This window comes from Synchiropus splendidus, chromosome 15 (genome assembly GCF_027744825.2).
Source record: "Synchiropus splendidus isolate RoL2022-P1 chromosome 15, RoL_Sspl_1.0, whole genome shotgun sequence".
NCBI classification, from domain to species: Eukaryota; Metazoa; Chordata; class Actinopteri; order Syngnathiformes; family Callionymidae; genus Synchiropus; species Synchiropus splendidus.
Window position 1 is genome coordinate 2,768,519 of NC_071348.1, and position 14,671 is coordinate 2,783,189.

Here is a 14,671-nt window from a genome sequence, read left to right on the forward strand (position 1 = left end):
AGGGAGCGGGTGTGAAACATTTAAACCTCACCTACGCTCCGTCTTTGTTCGTCATTGCCGCCATATTCGAGTGTTGCATTCAAGTCGACTCGGAATTTGAGTTTCTCCTAAAAATGGAGCGTAGAACGAAAACAAACTACTGTATGTTCAGTCTTTCAAAGTAAAAACGATCACCTCAGATGAAGAGCGATTTAGTTATTGAAAAGTCAAAGCAAGAGGAGTAATTTAACTTGATACATTACATGAAAACTGCTCTTTTTTTGCCAGGCACGAGGATGTTCTCTAGCAATTAAAATAGGATATTTTGAATATGATTAATAATTAAAACAGCTTTTTCAAAAATTCACGACATTGATCAGCCAGCTTGCATGAATGACGATTTGTAATCTTTCCTTTGATTCTCTGGTGAATGTAAATCGTGGTGGGTGAGCGGAGCAGAGTAGGAGTGAGGACACCAGGTCACAGAGTCACTGTTGTATTCACTGTAAGATTTAATGATAACAAAGCACAGGTTTTACTATCACCCTTAAGATAAAGCTCTGGACGTAGAAGATGGGAAGTTGTATGAATCACAAACTCAAGATGAAGATCATGTGACCCACCAGAAGACTCTTTGGCAGACAACTGTCAATAAATTAACACCGAAGAATAAAATGATTAAAGTTTAAAGCTGGACTTCACTGAATAAAGTCTTAAGACAGGGATATGAGAGACGGGCCCACGGTGCTGCGCAACTCACAGCCGGGCTCTTTGGTTCTGTGGTTTGGTACCAGGGCTTCAGCTGAACTAACGGCTCTGTCTTCGGAGGTCTGAACTGGACCCTGGATGCCTGAGAGTCCCGTGAGACGGACGTCTGACTGTGTGTCAGAGCAAAGGGCCAGTCTGAGAATTGAACCTTCAACTCCATAAATACCTCAAAAATATACATCTCTCAGGCTGGACATGTTTTCTTTAGCGTTTCTATACCAGAATTGGTTACAGGAGAGCTGATTGTCTGAGTGGGACCCTCAACCTCTCTCTCTCACACACACACACACACACACCTTCAGAGTGTGTGCTCTCGCAGCGGCAGCATGTGTAGCACCTGGTCCAGCAGCTGCAGCGCTCGATGGAGATGCACCTCCAGCCAGCAGGGGGTGTCCTTGATGCTCTCCCTCGGATAGTCGCACCCCCAGCCCTTAACAAAGCTCAGGCGCACGATGCACAACCTGCGCAGGTCGTCTACGCCTAAACCTGTAGGGGAGCACATACCTACAGAGAAGAGGTCAAAGGTCCGTCAGATGCTGGCCAACATGAGTGTGAAGCTCAACCGACAGGGTTTGAAGACACACTGTTCCCTCAAACACCTCAGAGTCTGAGGGCTCGTCTGCACTTAAAGTGCCAACTAAAAGTTGACCGACACTTTACTGGACTGGAAGGCGATCTCATAAACAGTTTCCCCAAAAACCGTGGCTCCAGAGTGCGCACCACGTCAATGGTGTCACAGCTCTGAGCGTGCTGATGGAACCACGACCAAATCCAGTCCGTCGTCTTCCACCACAAGGAACCCGGAGGAGAAGTCAGGAGACCCTTCCTTCATGTGAAAACACTTAATTTGTCTTCCAAAAACTGCGTCGCACTCACCGGTAGTGTTCAACCCGACACCCGTCTGACCCACAACAGCCGCCGCCTGCTGCTGCATCTGTCTGTGACACTGTCGCAGATCAAACACCTGCAGACCGGCAAGAGAGACAGGTCAGGTGAGACACAGGTGACGGGAGAGACATCAACACCCACCGCCTACCTTGATGTAAGCCCCCGGGTAGATTTTGTGGACTCCATCTCCAGGTCCTCGTCCGGCTTCCCGGTCCAGGTAGAAGCTCTGGACGAAAACTGAGTGGTCACTCAGACATCGCATCCAGATGTCCCCATCACCCCGACACTCCAGCTGGACGCCTCGACCGATGTGTAGCCTGTAGCCCAAACCCAGCGTGAGAGCAGAGGTGAAAGGGGAGCAGCGATGGCACTCACCTGGCGCGGTGGCTGGCGGCCGTGCGGTGGACGTTGCTCAGCTGACCCAGACAGAAGCGATCACCGCCGGAGGGATCCACATAACCATCCACGGTCACCAGAGGACAGCTGGACTGGACCTTGAACATCTCACCCACCTGAACGTCCAGCTCAAAGTAAGAGATGGAGCACCAGAACTCAGGACCTGCAGCAAGCGAGGAGAGGATGAGGTGACGGCGAAGACCAGAGCGTTGGGTCAGTCAGCATCTCACCCGGGTGGTTGGTCACCGGCTGAGGGTACGGTGCGGAGCTGTGGTGCTGAGACCCTGCAAGAACACACACGTGTTGATGTTCCACATGACCTTCTCCAAGACTCTTCGCAGCCACACAAGAATAGGTGGCACTGAGTCGGACCAGTGGTGCCGTGATGTCGTACAGAAATGAGTGTTGGGCGTCTGCTGATGATGTAGTTGATGCTGCTGATGACTCCGCCCACTGTGCTGTGGGACAGCCGTGCTGTAGGGGGCGCTGTTTCCAGACCAGGTGGCTGACGAGAGAGAAAGAGACATGAACACAAACTGCACAAAACAAGATCCTGCGTTGTAACAGCAAAAAGAAATGTTGTCCTGAGTCTGAAATTGATGAACTTAAAAAATATTGTGACCATGTTTCACAAAAAATCATGAAGACAAGAAACGTAAAGCTGCCAACGTTAAGTACACAATCTCCAAACTAGCATGATCCCAGCACTGACCCACTCAGTACCTGGTTTGGGAACGCCACTGTACTCTGGACTCTGTGGGTGAGGGGGAGTCATGCCGTCCGGGTGAGGTGGCTGAGGTGTGAGGGAAGAGTTGGGGTGTGGTGGCGAAGCTCGGCCTCCGTGCTGGTTTTGCGGTGCAGCGATCTGAAGGAGACCTGGTCCATCGTCGACCCGACAGCTGCTCGGCATGGAGCTTCCTGTCGTGGGAAACATGTCGGACCATTGCATCTCCCAGGACCTGGGTGAGCTTACCTGGCGGAGACAGAGGCATGCTGGGATACATGCTGACATGCTGGCTGTAGTGGTCCGGGAGAGGCGACAGATCCACCTGGAGACAGTCCTGCATGTACTCCTCCTTCACCTGAGGACCTGGAAGAAGATCGGTCCACATGAAGGGCAGGATTGAGAACGTGCTCTCAAGACCGGGGTGTGTGTAGTGTGTGTACCGGTGTTGGCGGGACACACCACGCGCTCGTAGTGATAAGGGTTCACACACACGTTGTCGTACTTGAGGTCGTAGGCGAACTGGCAGAACTTGACGTGTTTGAGTTCATTCTTGTGGAGATCGGGCCACCGCCACAGACGGGCGTAGATGACATGAGGGAAGCCCTTTCTGCCTGCCACCTGACAGGGAGACAGGCGAAAGGGAGAGAGACGGAAAGCCGTGAGACAGGTGAAGGGACAGGAACCTCTGCAGACAGACAGGGAGGTAACAAGATTGTGGAAATATAAAGTGCCTGACTGAGTCACGAACCAGGTTACCACAGCAACCTGTGAGTGTCTCTGTGTGTGTATTTACAAGTGTGTGTGTGTGTCCATTTTAAATTCAAACTTGAAAGAGTGTTTCTTGGTTGCTGTGACTAGAGACGGGAGAAGCCACGACCTTGGAGGCGAGGTGAGGTCATGACTGACTCCAGAGTCGGGTTTTTGTTTGATCACAGCACACAACAAGCTACGGCCAGGTCTGTGGACTTGGGCCTGATGTTGGGAGGTGGAGCTTCAGCCACTGACTTTAGATGGGGTGGTTTGTTCCGTGACGAAGGTCGAGCTAACGAGCACAGACCAAACAACCTTCCTCCCGCTGGAGGACCTCAGACAGAACCACAAGCAGAAGATATTGGATCCAGACCTGCAGTGACCACCATCACCACAGAGCTCTGGTCTCTCACACAAGACTTCCTGTTGAGAACTATGGTCTCAGAAACAGACGGACTCAGCACGAGTGCGAGGCTCTGGTGGACAAATGAGAAAGGTGCAGACTGATGCTCACACTTGGTCACGCACACACACACCCACACTCTCAGTAACAGGCCTCCTTCCTGTGCTTCAGTCAAAACAAGCCAGTCTGGCCTTCCTCCTCCTCCTCCTCCTCTCTCCTCCTCTTTGTCCTCCCCCTCACAAGCCCTCCCTCTTCCTCTTGCTCGCTGCCTCAGACAGAAACACTCCTGCTGACGATCTTGTTCTTCTCCTCGCGTGAGGACGTTTGCTCTGCTGTGAAGGTTTGAGCCTCACATCCCTTAGACTTGAGTGTGGCAGGATGTAGCCATGAAACAAACCACTCATCATCAATGCATCTGGACGGTGCTCAACTGATCCAGGTCTGCAAGTTCACAGGGACCGAGGAAGGAACAGCTCAGGTGCACAGTGCATCTGCTGGACTGATAATTATGGTCTGTCTGGAGTGTCCACACCCACACACTCACTCACACACAGGTCCAGTGTTTCTGCAGTTCTACACCGTCAACTCCTGCATCACTGCGTGGTCCGGTGCTGCAACTGTCACTGCAGCAGCAGAGCAGTTGTTCCCGGTGGCCGTACCTGCAGCCGTCCATCCAGTGTCCTCTGGATGGTCACACACTTGCTGGGATGGACTCCGTTGGTGGTGACTGCAGTGATGAGCGAGTCCAGTTCGTCCTTCTTCTCCTTTAGCTTCTTCACTAGACTCTCGATGGCCCGCTTGGCAAAGCCCTCATTCTCGCCGCCCTGTCGGTGGCACATTAGGCTGTGGACAATGCTGAGGCAGGCGTCCGTGCTGCTGGGGGCCGACCCGAGGACGGACATGGTCACCTGGTGACCAAGAGACACTCGAGTCAGTCCTGGACACTGGACTATAGAGCGACAGTACTTGCGGGACCTGAACTGTCCACCACATCATCGGCAAACATTGATGAAATGATAGACAGCTGTCCCTCATTCACTAGTCTCAGAGTAGAGCCGTGTCTTCTCCAAGACGGAGCAGAGTAGTCAACCTCCACTCTGGCCTGGGAGAGTCTCACACCCACAGAGAGGGAAAACTGATGAAACCTGTCGACCGCAGAGGAGGTGAGACAGGACAGACAGACGAGTTCCTCGGCCACACACTCCAGACAGGAACGTCCACCAGCGAATGTGGAACTGAGCCTCGGTGTTATCTATCTGATGTGGGAATCTATCGATCAGCGACAGCTAAGACTCTTCTGCATCGAGTCTGTTTCCAGTTTCACCGCGTTGCATCACGTCTGTCTGCCTCTGGTGTCAGCTGGACTCAGACATCTGATCTCGCCTGACTCCTCAAGACCAACAGGCTCATTTGAGAGTGAAGACCTGCAGTTTAAACTCTCAATGTTGAGTGGATGACACACGGTTACATTTGTACAGGACGAGGGTGAGACAGGCAGAGATCATCACGTCCACAGTTCAGACGTGTCTGTGCTTCTAAGGTCTGGTGATATGCAGCGAAGCAAAGTCAGCTCAGACACACGAGCATCAACAGTTGTCAGAGCTCCAGGGTCGAACCTTAACGGCATCGGGCGGCTGCACTCACCGGCTCACGGTCGGCTCTGCTCGGCTGTGGTCCGCTGGTGTGACGGTGAGACCGGCGGTGAGACTGTCTGCCCTCCGTCTGCTGCTGCAACCTGACTGTCTGTCTGTGGAGTCAGCCAGGAGCGGGGGGGGGGGGCTGTGTCATGCTCACCAGACCGCCAGACATAACAGGAAGTGAGGTAACGTCTGCGCATGTAAAAATAAAAGAACAAACGAGAGTTTTTGCTCGAGTGTGGGGCAACAGCGAAAACATTCGTAGCGTGACGTCATCGTAAACAACGGAAGTGTAATAAGCTCGTGAAGTCTCGTCCAAAAGTACCGATGTTTGTGCATGTGACCTCTGCCCACGTGGCCGACTCCAGGTGAAACGTGGTCACGTGACGTAAAAAAAAATGTATATTTTCGGAACAAATCCAACACGCAACACTGTGGCGCCACGCAACGCGCGATGACGTCACCAGAACTGACAACAAAACGTAAAGTGCTACGTTACTGATGGTGTCTGAGCGTCGGGGCGCGTCACGGTTGTGGACGGTTGAAAGGCTGGTGATTTACCACGACAGTCGTCACTGGTCCGAACTCCAATCACGTGACAAACACAAAGTGCTAAAGTAGCATACATGACCATAAAGCCAACGTATGTTTCAGCGAGCTGGTCAAGATGCAATATACTGTAGTTGAAAGTGGCGCTCTGCTGTCGCGAACCCACGCAGCCCCCTACTGGATAATTACTCAAACTACAGGTGAAGACTTGCAGGTAAAGTCGGCGTCGCTCTTTCTTCAGCTCGTTTTAACTGTTCGGTTCATAAACTGCGTCGAGTCCAAATACGACGGCAAGTTGCTTGAGTTGCATTTGCTTCCGTAAACATCCGTTTAATTATCGATTTGAAATCATTTAAAAGCAGGTTCAGGGTTATTGGCGTCCGTCCCTGGCAGCGTCGGCACATGCTTAACTCAGTATGAAGTGGTGACGACAGCACGACAGTCAGTGACTTGGCTGAGGGACTGACTTGTGTGAATGTGGTCACACGTGACAGCAGCAGCAGGTCAGTCAATCACTGTCAGCTGTGCTTCCCCTGCAGTCAACATGGTGAAGAGCAGAGCGATGATGAAGAGGAGGAATAGGCTCCTGTCGGCCCTGCGCCTGAGAAGAACCACCACGGTCTCCCTGCACGAGAGGTGAGCCAGGCGTCTTGACCCCTGACGTCAGAAGTGAGGAGTGCTCCTCTCCACCAGAGCTCAGGAAACATCAGTGAGGTTGGTCCTACCAATGACTCAGTGTCTGGGTCTAGGTTCACTCAGGTGCTGCAGAACCAGCTGAACGTTGGTGGTGGGAGACGCCCTCGTCTTCACCGGGTGAGACGGTCAGATCGGGCTGGTGGAGAGAAGCGCTGTGGCTCACTGGCTTCCTTTATGGCATCTCCAGGCACGGTCCCACCTGAAGAGGACCGGGCTCTGGACCCGGCTCGGCTGGCTGAAGGTCACTCAGCGGCTCTGTGGCTTCTGGAGTTTCAAGAACAAGTACGGCTGGAGAGCTCGGTTCAGTGAGTATAAGCAGGTCCAGAATTAGAACCCCAGGGACCGAACCGTGGAGTAGGCAGTGACCAGGGTCTCCTGCAGATAGACGAGGCGTCCACACTCGAGGCCAGCACCGCTTCCTGAAGACCCGCAACCTCAAACCCCAAACAGCAGGTGGGTCCAGCAGCGAGTGTGAGTTGTGTGTGTGAGCATCACTGATGTATGCGCTTATTCTGCAGGCCCAGCGGGACATGGCTGGCAGGTGGGGTCCAGAACCTTCCTGAGTGCTGCAGGTCAGTCCAACAAGTGCTCTGGCTTCATTCTGCTTCGGTCCAGGTCTCTCAGTCTGACACCGTCCGCTGTCCTGTGTAGCAGGTCGGAGCGATCGTGAGGCGGGTCTGGGTCCACGCCGTGTGATGATGACTGGACCCATGCTGAGCCTGGCACCAGCTCCAGCCCAGTCAGAACCAGAGTTGTTCGGTCTGCATGGGTCTCTGACTCCATCCTGGTCTGTGCCTGGACCACAGAGTGGCGGGGCCTCGGCATCCAGGGCCTGGATCCGCTGGAAGAGTCCTGTGCCGACCAAGAGTCAGCTGGACGCGGAGCTGGACGACTACATGTCCATGATGCCAGCACGTCTGGACGCAGAGCTGGACGAGTACATGTCCATGATGCCGGCACGTCTGGACGCAGAGCTGGACGAGTACATGTCCATGATGCCGGCGCGTCTGGACAAGGAGCTGGACGAGTACATGTGCCAGTCCGGGCAGTCGCTTCTGGACTGACACGGCTCGGTGCCCAACCTCTCACCCACTACTAATGTTTTATTTTGACAAGCTGTTACTTGGGAAATGTTCCGTTTGTTCTTCATATCTTTTAATTAAAGAAGGACCTCGTAGACCAAGTTGAGGGTTTGAAACCTGACGTGGACTGGGCCTTCATTACGACCAGCTGCCTGATGTCTAGGCTGCACACCGGCAGTGGTCTGTACCACCTAAAGCTTTGACTGAAGCCGAGGCGTTTCTGTTGAACTCAGTGCTCGCAGGTGAAAACAAAAACCCTTTAATCACATCAAGACACCATTGAGGTTGGAATATCACACCCGAGCAGCACATTCCACTTCTGAAGTTGCATCATGGACAATGGCTCTTCTTCCACTCTTCTCGTCCGAATACACTCTACCCCTGGATAAATACGTGGCATTTCTTTTGTTGTTCATATTTGATTCTACTTCCTGTTCACAATCAGGGAAGCCATCTTGGATTATCTTCTTGCAATTGGTGAGGATTTCTGACTTGGAAGTCTGTCCCAATTGACCTGCAGTGTCCCACACAGTGATGATGCCATCCTTGGATGACGTCATCACAAACATTTGGGGAAGAAAAAGTTGCACTTGGATCCTCGTGGACACTCACAGAGCTGTCCCAACCACTGACCTTTCTTCGCCCAACCGGAGGCGCTGTCATCGCACTGAGAGGACAGACAGGTGAGAGAGGGAGACAGCGAAGTCGTGCATGTTGGGCTCAGAAGAGACTCACGATTGGCAGCCGTCTGTCTCTCGTCTGTCCAGAGACACCAGTGTCCGGTGCTGAAGTTTCTCCAGTTTCTCTTCCACATTCTGGAGGACCTTGAGCTGGGAGGTTCTGGTTTTGATGGCCAAGATAGATGGTCTGGACCATGTGACGGGTCAAAGATTATCCTCACTGACTTTGGTTGTTGAAAAATTTGTAGAATTAGGGGCGATACAGGGGGCGATGTAACCACTGTCTCGGTGGTTACATCGCCCCCTGCTGCCTGGGAGGATTTTGCCTGAAACCTCGGCAGTGCTGGTGTGATTTACAGACAGTGACATCACACTCACCAGATTTTCCCCTGTTTCCCTCCGTTGACTCCCTATGGGGTCTGATGTCACAGAGACTGAACACAGTAGCAACAGCAAGCAAGCACAGCTGAGTCGGGTCATCCTGGAGCTTCAACTGGACCGGGACAGCAGCTGGTGTCGGGGTCCGACGTGAGCGGTGGCCAGACTGAGGTGTATGCGGGCGAATGAAGTGGCGAGATGGAATTGACCTGCTTATGCAACCACAGACTCACTGGTGGTAATTGGACTCGATCCGTTCAAGACTCCGCATCAGAAGTGAGACACTTTCACACCAAATCACACATGCAATACAGGCTCCGACCAGAGGGGGCGCTCCAGTGAGGCCTGCGCCAGCCCTCGGTCACGGGGCCAGGAGGCACGACATGGACATGACACAGAAACAAAGATGACGCTTGAAACCATGTCAAAACCAAAAGGTGGTGACTGTTTGCCAGCAGCAGATAAGTTGAGCTGTTCAGGTGTATCAGGTTTGTTTTTATTAAAACTGCCTGACAATTCTGGACTCTGTCTCGCTCCTGGTTCTGGTGGGTTCTGGCCCTCCTCATCATGGCTGATCAGGTCAGAACCTACAGGAAGACGGGTGGTGGATCAGTACAGCAGTTGGGGTCACCTGAGAGTTGGAGGTCAAGGTCCTCCTCCTCCACCACCAACTGACAGTGTGGAGGTCTACAGCTGCAGAAGAACTTCACCAGAAGACCCGGAACAGGTTTGGAGAAGGTGTCAAGACCGATCTGGACCCAAACACCAGCTCTGCATACTCCTGACTTGAAGAAGGTCTCACCTCTTGGCACGTCATGTCCTCACGTCCTCAGCAGGTCACCATCAGAGGGAACACCATGCTCAGCAGCAGAATGGAGCTGCACTCGATGGTCCCTGAGACCTGAGGAGATGGCGAGACCAGCATCATGAGATTGAGGTCCCGACTCGCTGGGCCTCTTCTGAGAACTAAGAGCTAGAACAGGACCCAGTCATGGCCCATTCTGAAGTCTGAGTGTTGCCATTTGATTTTGCTGCCCCAGTCGGGTCAGAACCAGGGTCTGGTCCCGGAGCACAATTCAGTCAAGAAACGGATCCTTGTTGACGAGTCTTGGCCCAAGTACGTCCGGAGGAATGTGGTGACATCATCATGAAGCCCCCACAACAACAGAGACCTCTGCAACTGGATGGACTTCCTGTTGTGGCTCCTCGTGTCAGACAGTGGAGACTTTATTTGAGTGGTCACGTCTGGAATGTGTTGCCTTGGGTCCGAGTCTCCTCGGGGTCAGAGGTCAAAGTCGCTTCATCCGGCAACTGCCCCGCACTGACACTGAGATGTTCCCCACCCAGAGTGTGTGTTTGACTCACCCGGTCGAAGATTAACTCGGGATCTCCGTCGTCATGTGGGAAAACTACGTCACCTTCGTAGTGGTAGTAGTCCAACGACTCGTTGTAGTAGTCGGCTTCAGTCATGTTGTCATAGACGAACACGGCCGGCTCGTCCAGTGCACTGCTGTCTGTCGACGAAAAACACCACTTTCTGATTGCATTCCACTTATGTGGTGGACTGAGGTCACGTTCCTTGTGTGGCGGCTCATAAATAAACATGTTGAAAGCAGATCAACGTTGACGCCTCAGTCAGTCCAAATCCTCCACGTCCCACTTCTCATGACAAAATCATCACAAGTGGCGCGCAGACTGCATCAAGTGACTTCATCTCCTCAGTTGCTTCTGTCTTATCATCCCATCATCGACAATACACAATCATGGAACTAAAGTGCAACCCAGAATCAAGCAGCCCGACTGACCTCTGACCTCAAATGACCTGCAGCACAGCGCACACAGCAGCAGTCCGAGCAGCAGCCCCGTCATCCTGTTGAGATGCTGAGAGATCCGAGCTCACACGGTCCTGCAACTGGTCCAACACTTATCTTGTGCACCATATGTTCGTCCCGCCCCCCAGGTTCCACCCACAAACACCCACTGCATTACTGCTACGGAAATACTGCTCTTATAGATAAGTAATGCTAATGAAAACTTCTTGTGCCATGTCTGCTCAAGCTCATACTATTAGACCTACTTCTTCTGGACTACAACTGCTGGTGCCTCTTGTACTATAAAAACTGCAGGATCAGTACTAGAAATCTAGACAGCAAATACTTCATACATAGTATCACCTCTCCCTGTTCTAAAAATACTCTTCAGTACTTGTTGCAGCGGCAACAAATCAAACTACTACGATCATGGCTTTCATCATCATCGCTACTACATCTTTGGTACTTCACAGGACACACTGCTGTGTGTGTGGCCATGTGAGCACAATAAGGAAGTGGACTCTGGTCAGGGTTTGTGACGACGGTCACAGATGAGGAAGCTGTGCAGCTGAAACAGCCACTGACCTGAGCAGAACCAGAACCTGCCGGTAACCAATACAACAGAGGAGATGGACCCACAGCTGAAGCTTCTGCTGCTCAAGTTCTTTTCTCTGATCTGGAACATCTTCTTCCTGGTGAGACCAGCTTCAGTCTATGTTCACTTGTCACTTGGTTTACTACACAAAAACAACAGCGGCAGAGTTGGTCTCGAGGAATCACTATGTTTTGAGTTTCTGGTGTGTGTCACCTCTGCCCGCAGGCCCTCGGGCTGAGCATTGGTGGCGCCGGACTCTGGATCCTCTATGACTCTGGAAGCTTCATCGGCGTGGCCGCCTCAGGTGAGTTGTGTGTGTGAGACAATGATCTGTGTTTACACATGGGCCAATGATTGTGTGTGTGTGTAGATCAGGTGCTGCTGGCTGCCCTGTGTCTCGCGCTGATCGGCGCCATGGTGATAGTGGTCAGTGTTGTGGGATGTTTGGGGGTGGCCAGGGAGAACCGAGTCTTGCTGCTGACGGTGAGTTGACCATCACTTCTAGATCAGTGTTCTGATCTCATCACCTCAACAGTTGCTCCCTCTTGATTTACTTATTTATTGTTGTGATTTTAACAGAACCAGATTCTCCTGCTGATCCTGGTCCTCGGGCAGATTTACGTCACACTGCTACTGCTACTCAACAAACTGCAGGTCGGTCCTGGATCTTGTCTTGGACTTGGCCCTGCTTTTGCTTGAATAACTTTGACTCAGATCCAGGAGAATCTAAACCAAGCCGTTGATGACATCATCATCAAGTATGGCACTGGTGGAGACCACATGGACTCGCTGCTGGACAAAGTTCAAAGAGAGGTGAGTCGTGTAGCGTTTGTCTGCAGCAGCAGCAGCAGCATCCACTCTCCTACCTGCTCGCAGGAGAGCTGCTGTGGCAGAAGCGGCCATTCTGATTGGCTGAACAACGACTTCATCCGGACTCTGAACCTGAGTGGCCCGGATGTGCTGCCGTGTTCCTGCTTCCGCTCCCACGATCTCGAGCCAATGGCTCGCTGGTGCTCGAAGTTGCAGAACTTGACCAATCCACAGATCGCAGCAGGGAATGCCAGCAACAGCCAGGTGACCACACGCTGGGGGGCACAGGTCGCCGATTCCAACACGTAATGACAGAACTGTTTCACGATTTTGCGTTGCTCTGTGCTTGAGTCCAGGGCTGCGACGTGCAGCTGCGCGACTGGCTGCAGGCCAACATCGTCACTATTGTTGGGATGGACTTCGGACTCCTCCTGACTGAGGTGCGCTCTGACGCCACGTGATTATGTCACGGTGACGTCCAGCCGTTTGACACCTCCCCCCTGGCACTAACCCCGCCTCTTCTCTTCATCCAGGTGATCTACTTGCTCCTCAGCTGGTTCCTTTACCGGGCGGTCAGACGAAAGACTGCGCCCATAAAAACCGAGCCAGGAGCAGATGATGACCTACCGACCGAACACAGCGACATCGATGACAACAGTTTCCATGACGACCAGCCACTTGTGGACCAGTAGCTGTAGGACTGTGTATTTAATTTATGTTGTTTCAGTCTGTGATTAAACCTAGTTCACCATTTTACATGGGACTTGTGTGGATGACGCTGTGAAAAAGCTGGAACTTTTATTTTGAAAAACAGCTTGTAGGAAATGATTGGTGCTGCTACAGTCCATGGTGTTGGTCCAGTAGGTCTGGTTTTGGTTCTTCCGTCATTGTGTGATCACAGCTCCAAGCAGGCCGAGCAGCAGTGGCACCGTTGGGTGGACCAGAACCAGTCCATTTTGGGCGGATGAGACGGACAGCAAGTGAAGTGTCTCTGCGTCCGCGATGAGAGCACGAGCGTCCTGCAGGGCAACGACAGATGCCGCGCTGACGTTCAGGTCTCCGGTGGTGACCACATCAAACACGCAAGCCCTGTAGTAGACGTCCTGTGCTGGGAGCAGGGAGCCACAATGAGCGTGAGCGGGCAGAGGCGGCGCCGCCACATGAGGAGGCCGGAGGGTGTTGAGCCTCTGGGAGGGGGGGCAGCCCCACACGCATAGCTGCAGGTCCTGCTCTGACCCGAAAGCCTCCACGATGCTGCGGGGCGCCCGGACAGACAGGCTCAGTGAGGGTCCCACCTGTCGCACCACCAGCACCGTTCCTATGTGTGTGGCCTGGATTTCCGCGTGGAGGCCCGGGCTCTGAGTCCGCACCAGAAGGCTGTGAGGACCGTGGCGCTCACCGCTGGACACAGACCCATCAGCGAAGGCAGCTGGGACGTTGTCCAGCTCTGCCTGGTACAACTGCTGGGCCACACAATGACGCCAGTTCTTGAAGATGATAGTCACCTGTTCGGAGGCCATAGCACAGTTAAAGTCACATGACTCATGGGACCCAAAAAGTCGACTCACCTTAGTGAGCGCGGTGGCAAACGCCCCGCCTCTCATGGGTGTGCTGGTGGCCTGGACATACAGGTACTGGTTGTCCACCAGAGGCCACGCCCCTGGCACCGCACATGTCTGGAAGTCGTTGTAGAAGGTCCGTATGTGCGGGTCTCCAAAGACGCCGCAGTGCAGGAGCTCAGGGACCTGCTCCAGTTTTGTCATCTGGTCCTTCAGATACAGGCAGTCCCCTGACAAGGTGCCCTGAGGAAGAGGCCTCGGCTGTGCAGTGGGCCCGGCCCGCGGGCAACGGTGCTGGATCAGCAAATCCTCGATTCCCTGGACCGCCGAGTGGTAGGCCAAGTCACCGCGGCACGCACGAGCCATTTTCCTCGTACACATGCCGTAGGAGCGGAGGGCGCGGCAGTAGCCGGCGTTCACCACCTCTCTCGAGAGGGGAGCCCCGCCCGCGGACCCCCCAGCTGCACCAGCGCTGCTCCCCAAGTCCAGCGTTGCAGCTACGAATTCCGAGTTGCACCTCAGTATGCGACAGGAAGCTGCAACTGAAAGCAAGAAGATTCAAGACCAGAAGAGTGATGGGGTCAACAGGGGCTTTGGTGTCTCGGTACCTGAAGGGACACTCAGCTGGACCAGCAGCAGGGTCAAGTGAAAGACGGGTTTCCATGGAAACGCAGTTGGACGACGTGCTGAGATCCAGGCATCCATCTTGGTTCACCAACTGCTGGGACACTGGGATCTGGTATCTGGTCCCTACTCTAAAGGAGGACATCAACTTTCCTTCTTCGGGCCCATCAGGTGACCTGAAGAGATGTGGTGATCGACATGAGACTGAACCAGTGTCAGGATTTGGGCTCTGTCATGGGTCCAGCACAGCTGTCATGATCACGTAGGCTCACTCCAGTCCTGTCCTATGGTCATGTGACTGGCACAGCCAGCTAACCCTTACCCCACCCCCTGAACCCC

General features: G+C 53.3%; 4 protein-coding genes across 5 annotated transcripts; 2 read left to right on the plus strand and 2 right to left on the minus strand.

The window, feature by feature from the left end:
• Window positions 1–4: 4 nt before the first annotated feature.
• smad10b (SMAD family member 10b) lies at window positions 5–5,665 on the minus strand. Its single transcript, XM_053888155.1, has 11 exons — window positions 5,556–5,665; window positions 4,571–4,819; window positions 3,199–3,376; window positions 3,005–3,121; window positions 2,755–2,949; window positions 2,426–2,536; window positions 2,262–2,315; window positions 2,011–2,194; window positions 1,784–1,952; window positions 1,624–1,711; window positions 5–1,251 (listed from the first exon to the last, which is right to left on the minus strand). Exons 2-11 carry the CDS (start codon window positions 4,811–4,813, stop codon window positions 1,046–1,048), a joined length of 1,545 nt encoding a protein of 514 aa, XP_053744130.1. The 5' UTR covers window positions 4,814–4,819; window positions 5,556–5,665; the 3' UTR covers window positions 5–1,045.
• Window positions 5,666–6,017: 352 nt separating this feature from the next.
• On the plus strand, window positions 6,018–8,267 carry LOC128772102 (uncharacterized). 2 transcript variants are annotated; one of them, XM_053888180.1, is made up of 7 exons: window positions 6,018–6,311; window positions 6,637–6,733; window positions 6,847–6,910; window positions 6,981–7,098; window positions 7,175–7,246; window positions 7,312–7,365; window positions 7,445–8,267. In XM_053888180.1, the coding sequence occupies exons 2-7, from the start codon at window positions 6,642–6,644 to the stop codon at window positions 7,855–7,857; spliced, it is 813 nt and encodes a 270-aa protein (XP_053744155.1). In that variant the 5' UTR covers window positions 6,018–6,311; window positions 6,637–6,641; the 3' UTR covers window positions 7,858–8,267. The 2 variants fall into 2 exon arrangements, with proteins under 2 accessions (XP_053744155.1, XP_053744156.1); XM_053888181.1 differs by having other exon boundaries at window positions 7,448–8,267.
• Window positions 8,268–11,371: 3,104 nt separating this feature from the next.
• Window positions 11,372–12,841, plus strand: si:ch73-139j3.4 (tetraspanin-19). The gene is made up of 8 exons (XM_053843841.1): window positions 11,372–11,439; window positions 11,565–11,643; window positions 11,710–11,822; window positions 11,919–11,993; window positions 12,054–12,152; window positions 12,216–12,413; window positions 12,506–12,589; window positions 12,683–12,841. Exons 1-8 carry the CDS (start codon window positions 11,374–11,376, stop codon window positions 12,839–12,841), a joined length of 873 nt encoding a protein of 290 aa, XP_053699816.1. The 5' UTR covers window positions 11,372–11,373.
• Window positions 12,842–13,033: 192 nt separating this feature from the next.
• On the minus strand, window positions 13,034–14,413 carry hjv (hemojuvelin BMP co-receptor). Its single transcript, XM_053843842.1, has 3 exons — window positions 14,317–14,413; window positions 13,718–14,250; window positions 13,034–13,654 (listed from the first exon to the last, which is right to left on the minus strand). Exons 1-3 carry the CDS (start codon window positions 14,411–14,413, stop codon window positions 13,034–13,036), a joined length of 1,251 nt encoding a protein of 416 aa, XP_053699817.1.
• Between the last annotated feature and the right edge of the window lie 258 nt (window positions 14,414–14,671).